Source organism: Lissotriton vulgaris, chromosome 7 (genome assembly GCF_964263255.1).
Source record: "Lissotriton vulgaris chromosome 7, aLisVul1.2, whole genome shotgun sequence".
Taxonomy (NCBI): domain Eukaryota; kingdom Metazoa; phylum Chordata; class Amphibia; order Caudata; family Salamandridae; genus Lissotriton; species Lissotriton vulgaris.
In genome coordinates, this window is record NC_141695.1 from 24,327,560 (window position 1) to 24,336,598 (window position 9,039).

Sequence of the window (9,039 nt, forward strand, 5' to 3'; positions counted from 1 at the left end):
ATAAGATATATATTTTATATATCTATATATTTGAAGACAAAAAGAGAGCAGTGGAGGATACTGTGGATTCAAACCTTCGTACAAAATCTACATTTAACCCCCAATGACTTCTATTCTAATATAAATACAAGCCTTTAAACAGGCAGCCATCAATGAGGTAGAAAAGCTCGATAGCCCTCATCGCAGAATGTTTCAGAAGATGGCCAGAGAAACAAAAATAGCCCTAGACAAATTTAAAAACGGCATGGTTGTGGTAATAAAACTAGTGGACAAGGTTGTGCTATTGTCCACCATTCAACCAAGGATTACAAAAAATAATGCTTGCGCCTCCTGAGTGTCAGAAAGAATTACCGTATGATTGAGTCAACCTGACAGGGGCTTTAATTGCCTAAATAGACAAAATGGTCGAAGAAGCAGAGGTGGGAGAGCGTATATCGAAACGGGTGGTTGATTTCCTCCAGACCAGAGATCCTGTAATCCTGTACTTCTACACTCTGCCCAAAATACATAAGAGCAAGGCTCCTCCCCTGGGATACCCTATAGTGTATTTATTGGTTGCGTTTTGGAACCTCTGTCATGGTTTTGTGATCGTTTCCTCCATGCCATGGTCCAGAAAATACTGTTCCACTTAAAAGATACTGAGCATCTTTTAAATGTACTAAAGACCCTGTAGTTCAACCAAGAGATGAACCTGTTAGTAAGGCAGGATGCTGAGAGCCTATGCACCAACATAGTGCATGAGGAGAGGATGGAAGTCATTGAAGAACGCCTGTTCTGCAAACATTGGAAATTTGAAACCCCAAAACATTTTGTGCTCAGATGTGTCCGGTTTGCTTTGATAAAAATATGTTTTAAATTCGAAGGGACCTTGTATCTTCAAAAACATGATACTTTGACGGACAGTTCTTTTGCCCCAAGTATAGCCTGCTTTTATGTACATTGCTAAAGGAAGATGTTTTTTGATGTAGTGTACCAAAAGAGGTACATTATGTAGAAAGTCTAGGCTACCCTTATTGGCTCACAAGCTTAAATTAATAATCCCAAATGTTATATTTTGTGGTAGTGTGGGCAAGCAGAGGGTAGTATCAACCATTTTGTGAACACACAGAGTCAATAAATGAGACACACTCAAGAAGAATCTCAAGACCAATCTACAAAAATAGCAAATATTTTATATATTTTATAACACCAAGATCTTCGGGTAAATACTTTCTAGTTATCAATTTTTACAGGTAAGCAAAAGTGTCACATAAATCCGTTATTACGCAGTAATATTTTCCTATGTGGAAGGTGTCTCTTCCTGCACAAAAACAATCCTGCGTGCAACTTTTGTGCCCTTGCACCATAGTGCAAGGGTGTTTATGTTGGTGCTAGGCTGCCAAAATGGCACCAGTGCAGGAATACGCTGTATCACCTTATATACAGCACATTACTGCCTTTTCCCTGTTACTGTGTGACTTTTTCGTAAATAGCCCCTTCAACGTGGTCTTCACATTTCATACAACATATCAATGGTTGTAACAAATACCTGAAATTCACCCATAGAAAGGAGCAATAATGAAGTGACCTTCCTGGAGCGTGAGTTTTTGCAAAGAGGGTGGTCTTAGGCACTGACACACTTCACAAATTAAAGGACAACCATTTTTTTTTTAATTTACAGTTTCCACCCACACCCATTGCGGGAAAATATTCCATATGGATAATTCCATAAATCACGGAGAAACTGCAATAACTTGACTGACTTCAAATGTCATTCAGAGGGTTTCAGTGACAAATTAAGAGCACAGGAGTACCACAGATGCCAATTGGATCGACACTGACCTCTCATTCACTGTACAGGCAAAGAAGGTAGCCGGGACCTGCTTTGGGCTCCTGAAATCTCTGAGGAAAGTCCTGCCCCTCTTACCCTTCAATTCCCAAAAATTGTTAATACAAGGCCTAATAATATCGAGGCTTGATTACAGTAATGTGATCTATCTAGGCGCTCCTGAAGCGACCCTCAACAAGCTTCAGAGAATCCAGAATACCGCTGCCTGGATTATCACAAATACCCCTGCCAGAACCTTCGCTAAACCTGCTCTCAAACTCCTCCATTGGCTCCCCATAAGGGAGCGAGTCAAATTCAAGGCCTTATGCCTAGTCCACAAATCACTGCAAAATCAAGGCCCCCCAGTCCTCAGTAAACTCATCACTCCCTATAAAGCTACAAGATCCCTCCGTTCAGACACAGAAAATGTCATTACCACCCCCAGATTCAGGAAAGCCCGATCAGGAGGAAGACATTTCTCGGTCCAAGCTGCTCGCCTCTGGAACTCGCTCCCCCGCGACTTGCGACTCGAATCACAATACCTGCGCTTCAGGAAGCAGCTAAAGACTCATCTTTTTCCCTAATGTTTTATGCCTCCCCCTTATTCTGAGTCTCTGTCCCCTCCCCCCATTCCCCCCCCCTTTTTTGCCCCTGGCCCGCTGTACTGTAGAGTTAGGGTTCCTAGCGCTGGGATACCTCAGGGTGACTATGCGCTCTACAAAAATTAATAATAATAATAATAATAATAATTCAGAAACAGAACAAGAGGGCAAGGAGTAACAACAGAGAGGCCTTTCAAGAAGATCAAAATAAGCACACCAAGGACAAACTCATGTGTGACAATATTTAATGTATTCTCCAAACAAGTGACGATCATCAATTGAAAATAGAGATTATAGAGTAATGGATAGGGAACCTCGCCTATATGATATTTATGTTCTGAAACAGAAGATGGTGGAGCCTTAAGGATATGGACTTGCAGGAAATGAAATGCACAAATCAAACCCAGAACTTGACATCATGAGGTCTACCAAAAGTCACAGGACACTCTCCTTGTGGGAAGTGTAGTGTCTGTCATTTGAAAAGACCTAAATGTAAATGTAAAGTATTTGTAGAGCGCACTGCTACCAAGCGGTTTCGTGGCGCTATTACTCATACCGCTGTGGAACCTTTCCTGGCTTTCCCTGTGAAGTGTCCACTCCTGGGCAACCCCAGGGTGAAGCCAGGCATCTTAGCGCTGTTGGGGCCGTTGTGGAGTTTAAGCAAGCTATTGCCCAGAGTTGCAGCGTGGGACCCATGATTGGAATAGGCACTGAGGCGAGAATTTCAGGTCCGAGGAATTTTTGAGCCCGAGACCCGCCGAGGTGGGAATCGAACCCTGGTCCCGGGCCAGAGCTCTGCATCAAGGACTGCCACTCTAACCATTGAGCCACACTTCTCCTACCAAAATGTTAGACCTGGGCCTCCCAAAAAATTGGATTTTGAAAGAACCCACAAACTGTAATTCTTCAGGAGTAGTGTATATGATTATTTACCCCTGAAACATGAAATAATTGGGCAGGAAAATGAGGAAAGAGAGGACAAGAATAGGTGAGCACAGGAGCAGTTTGAGGTGGAAGAAAGACCCCTCAAAAAGGTCTTTCCCGACGGTAGGACATACAGAGCATGACCTATAAATCGTCTGTCATTGAACAGGCAGAGATCCAGGTGAGCTCTGCAAAATTGATGAAACTTTATTTGATAAGAAATAAAGGTGGATCTATAGTTTGTCTACCCATAAGTCCGGTCTCTCTGAAGACATAGAACGGACAACTTTAATTGACTTCGGCATGACAAGATCTGGGCAATATCACAAATTGGGAACAGGGTAATTTAGAACTAGCTTAGGATCCTTACCTCCCCGCCCTAAATACACCAGCGAGCACTTCAGATCACGTCACAATATGCACACTATCTTTTTGCTAACCTGATATGCTTTTTATATACACAGATGCAGCTAGCTATTTTGGTTTAGAACCCAAAGTACTGGCGTATTACACCTGTTAACATACAACAGGGACTTTTAATAATAACACATAAGCTGGACTTGATATGCAACAGAGACCTAACTGTTAACATATATAGGATAAGCTCCCAGGACTTGTATATACTATAGTAGCAAGAAAATGACTCTATGACAATCGAAGGCTTCTGGTGAGGTGCATTCGTGAGAGTAGATGACTCGACACAAGGTAAATGTTTTTTTGCACAAAAAGAAAAGATCTTGCAAAATCATCTAATAGATATATACGTCATAAAACAAAATCACACACTTCACGCCAGAGCGCTGATACGCTGAAGTACGTGAGACCTATTGTATTGTATTGTAATTGTATTTATATAGCGCTTACTACCCCTGACGAGGCGTCAAAGCGCTTTTTCAGCAAGTAGCACGCTACTCTGCGACCCATAGAGGATTAGTGTTGAATTAGTACAGTGAAACATGCAAGTACATTTTAAGTGGTGGATAAGTTAGTAAGTTATTTGGATTTGGAATGATAGCAGAAGGATAGAGGAGGACAAAGGTTTGTATTTATATAGCGCTTGTTGACACACACTATTCAGAAAGCCCATTAAGGATTAGTATTGAATTAATATGGTGAAATATGAAGTAATTTCAGTGGTGAATATTAGTCAGTTATTTGGAGTGAGAAGGATAGCGGAGGGATAAAAGGGGAAGAAAGGTTTACATTCATATAGCACTTGTTACCCCTGATGGGTGTTGAAGCGCATTTCTGGCAAGCAGCACTCCACTCCAGAACCCATAAAGGATTAGTAGTGAATTAGTATAGTTGAATATGGAATTTGAGAAGTGAACATGTAAGTCTGTTCATTTTGATTGAAAAGGATAGTGGAAAGAGAAAAGAGTGAAAGATTTTTTGTGTGTTTTTTTTGTTTTTATCAGTAGGAGGAGGCTTTTGGATGAGTAAAAAGGAGTTTTGGAGGGGAGGAGTCAGAGGGAAGAGTTTAGAAAGGTTTGTTTTAGGGGATCGGTATAGTAAAAGAGGTGTCAGATGATGCAAGGAGGGGTAGAGTAGGAGAGAGTCTAGAAAGGGTTATTTTGGGGATCATAGTAGTGGTATGGGGTTTGGGACCAATAAGAGTAGATGTAGAGGATGTATTGATAGATGTATAGGATGAGAGATAGGGTAGTGCATTGGAAAGAGTAGTAGAAAGAGGTTTGAGATGAGTCAGAAGGTTGGGCTAGAAGATATATTGAGTGAAGTATAGGCTGAGAAATGGGGTAGTGCATTGGAAATGCTAAATTAGAAGAAAGTGATAAATATATAGATCCAGAAGTACTGTAAGTTTGTGGATGATGTGGGATGGGTATTGCTAAATGGGTTAATGGGCAGCATTTCTGGCCCTGGCCAGTCTCTAACAAGCTCAAACAGGCAACTACCCTTGTCCTCTCCGCCCTTAACAGGCTCAAACAGGCAACTGCCCTTGTCGTCTCTGCCCTAAGCCTCGACGCCCGGGCTGAGACGCCCTAACCCTGGCCTTTTTATAGTCCTGTCTGGGTAGATGTCAAGATAAGGAGGCTTGAATGCCAAGGCCTGAAGCTCACTGACCACCAGGAAGGCCGTCTTGATCGTAAGGAGCCTGAGTGGACAATTGTGCAGAGGCTCAAAGGGAATGTACATAAGGAAAGTGAATACGAGATTGAGGTCCCACTGGGGCATATTAAAGGGGGAATGTTATAAACCTTTCAGTAACCTATTTACAAGCTGGAATTTTGAGTGTGACGGCTGATCAGGCGACCACAGAAAAGATGAAATGGTGGACAGAAACCCCCTCAGAGTACCCACAGCAGAGTCTTGCTGCATAAGGGAATGGATGAACAGGTGAATCTGAGGAAGATGAGCAGAAAAGGGATACCTTTGTCTGTCTGTAAGCCATGCCACAAACTTTGCTCAATGGCAGGCGCCAACCATCTTGGAACGTGGACGCCTAGCTGCCAAGATAATGTCAAAGACTGCGGATTGAAGGTCAAAAGATGTCAAATGCCGCACTTAAGCTTCATGCAAGAACATTCTCCTTCTGCTGCGATAGAACATCCTCCCGAAGAGGCAGCCTGGTCAGAGGACCGATGGCCATGCTTAACAGCTCGGGATACCAGATGCTCTGTGCCCAATCTGGAGCCACAAGAATGACTTGGGCCTGGTTGTTCCTGATCTTCTGAACTCTAGACAGGAGTGATATGGGTGGAAAGGCGTACAAGAGGTCTGAGCTCCACTCAAGATGGAAAGCGTCTCCAAGCGAGACTCGGCTTGGTAGCAATGCTGTGGTGCTTCTTATCTGGTTTTCTTATGACCTGCAAATAAAAAAAACACTATGGAAAAAAAAAACTCGATTAGGCCAAAAAATTACACAAGAAACTCACTAGACCTGCAAGAACTGTCTCAGAACCTTCTCTGATTTCTATGTTTATCTGAGTAAAACCAGAATAGAAATGTGAAGAAGTTGCCTACTTTTGACATGAAAATCAAAACAACTGACAACTCTTTTCTCCACTCAACTGATCACTTAACTCCCTATTCGGTTTTGAGTAGAAAATCGCAAATCAGCTGGTCCACCTTTTGTGAGATTACCCAGCATTAACATATCTCCAAATTGAGATTCTGCAATCATGTCCATGATCCTTTACCTGCCAACCTTCCCACAGAGATGCAAACATATCTGGTGCCTTTATGATCCAAACTTTCACTTACACAGTGAGTTTGTCGGGATTGTTAAAAGGACAGACTAGTATCTCCTCTCCTGAAGATACTACCTGGGCTTCTATTGGAATTCTCCAAGGCATATTATCATGTCCATTATTGCCGCTTTAGCAGCAGTTTTCTGCCGATAAACTGGCGATAATTTTAATACCGTCCATGTTCTGGTGTTAACCTGGGCTTCTATGGGAATTCACAAGGGCATATTAGCAAGCCCATTATCGCCGCTTTAGAGGCAGTTTCCTGCCGATAAAAGCGGCGATAATGTATCGCCGTTCTTTAATATGGTGCCAAGTCGTTTTTGAGAGGCTAGAGGGACTCCAATATCAATTGAGCTGTGGGTTGTCTCTATCTTGGCGGGTCAGGCCCCTGATGGAAGAAGCTTTTCCCTCCTTTGCATTTGGTTACTTTAAATGGGACTGAACTGGCACTTCTCAAAAGTAAGTAAATCATGACCAGTAATTGAATTTGTTTTCCACATGAAATGATGAGGCAGATGGAAATACTACAAACTCTTAAATAATACCCCCCACATAAAAATGTGTGAGAGTAGAAGGCGTGCACTGTTATACATCACTTGTTTAAAGCAGCATTGTCCTATTCAATTCATCTGACTACCTTTTAAGCTCCGGAGGTGCATTTTCATGTGTTGACTAGTTTGTCTGTGGGGTTGCGCGGATGGATGAATGCAGGAATGAGTTAATGGGTAAATGTGTGAGTTCATGGGTAAATGTGTGAGTTCATGGCTGGGTAAAGGGGTGAGTGGCTGCATGGAAAGAGGAAGGGACGAGTGTCCGAGCACATGGTTGGATGAAGGAATGAGTGAGTGCACAGAAAGATGAAGGACTGAGTGTGCAAGTGCATAGATGGATTAAAGGGTGAATGCCTGAGGGCATGAAATATAAAGTGATGGATGGCTGGATAGATGGATGGATGGATGAGTGAGCCAGCAGCAATGGCAGGAGAAGGGAGTATCCCCCAATTAAGACCTAAAATCCCTTGTTCTTCAATGAGCGCCCGATGGTTCAGAACAAATTCTGATGTGTTTCTGTTTTTTCCTCAGTATCCAGATAAAGAACAGCGGCCCCGGCCTGGACTGCGCCTACTTGAAAGCTGATAGGCTGCTTGGCGCACTGGACTGTGCGAGCTTAAGACCATGGATCTGCACAAAGGATGGACACTGACCTACAGCCCAACAACACACGTACATCTATCCGTTCAGCCCACTTGTATTGTATGCACTTTCACTGCACAGATGGGAATCCCGTCTAAGGAACAGAGGCTGGATCCTTTAGCTGCTCTCGAAGTGGGTCTATGTCAGTGACGTCATCTAAGGGTTATATATTTTTAAATATGTTTGCCACTTATTATTTAACTTATTTGTGTTTGACTAGTTTATATTTGTTTTTAGACTTTTCAAAAAATGTGAATATAAATACTGTATAGGCTGAAAGTATTTCCATTCCTCCTTTATAGGGATATTTGAGTTCAAACCTTGGTACAAAGAAATGGGGGAGCCAGTGAGTGCAGGAAGGGGTGCAGACCTGGAGAAGTGCTGCAGGCGGGGCACCCAGAGGAAGAGAAGACTCACTTACAGGTGCAGGGTCTTCAGAAACTGTCCATCGCCGCGGGAGAGGCCACACAGAGATGTTGCTAAAAACCATGGGTCTTCAGGTTCTCCAACAAGAAAGGCACGAGGACAGACATTGATCTCTTGTATCTCACCTCTTTAAAGGGTGTAGTGGAGTAAAGTACTTAGGGCCCGATGTAGGTAATCCCAGATTACCGATTCTTAAATACCGAATCATACCGATTCGGTATTTAAGAACAGGCAAATGGGATGTAGGTAATTTTACCAAAAAAATTACCGAATCGGTAAGTTTCGGTAATTACCGAATTGGTAAATACCGATTCGGTAATTGCCATTCATTCCTATGGTCGTGGAGGCCCATAGGAATGAATGACAATTACCGAATCGGTATTTACCGATCCGGTAAAAGGGGGAAACATTGAAGGGTGGCAGGGTGTCACTTTGACACCCTGTTGCACCCCTCAATTGTGTATGGGTGCACATGTTGCAGTATGTCTGCAACATGTCACTGTTTGAAAAGCAAAAAAAATGCTTTTTCCAAGGTTTTCATTATTTACCACCAACATGTAGTTGGTGGTAAATAACGAATCCTAAAAGGGGAAAAGCACTCATTTGAGTGCTCCCTACATAGCAAAATCGGTAATTTACCGATTCGGTATTTTAAGGAATCGGTAATTTACCGATTCCTTAAAATACCGATTCGATAAAATACCGAATCAGTAAAATGCCCACCTACATCTCATTTTCCAAATACTGGTCGGTAACGGCCGAAATTACCGAATTTCGGCCGTTACCGACCGGTATTTGCCTACCTACATCTGGCCCCAAAATCGGTAATTTACAGATTCGGTATTTTAAGGAATCGGTAATTTACAGATTCCTTA

General features: G+C 42.6%; 1 protein-coding gene across 1 annotated transcript in view; it reads left to right on the forward strand.

Annotated features, from left to right (window-relative positions):
- LOC147700553 (C-type lectin domain family 2 member D-like) overlaps positions 1-7,791 on the forward strand; it is a 28,765-nt gene extending 20,974 nt beyond the window's left edge. Inside the window, exon 6 of the mRNA XM_086929121.1 lies at positions 7,628-7,791. Coding sequence (XP_086785247.1) covers positions 7,628-7,748 — 121 coding nt within the window. The 3' untranslated portion in view covers positions 7,749-7,791. The remainder of the gene's footprint in view (positions 1-7,627) is intronic.
- Positions 7,792-9,039: the final 1,248 nt, after the last annotated feature.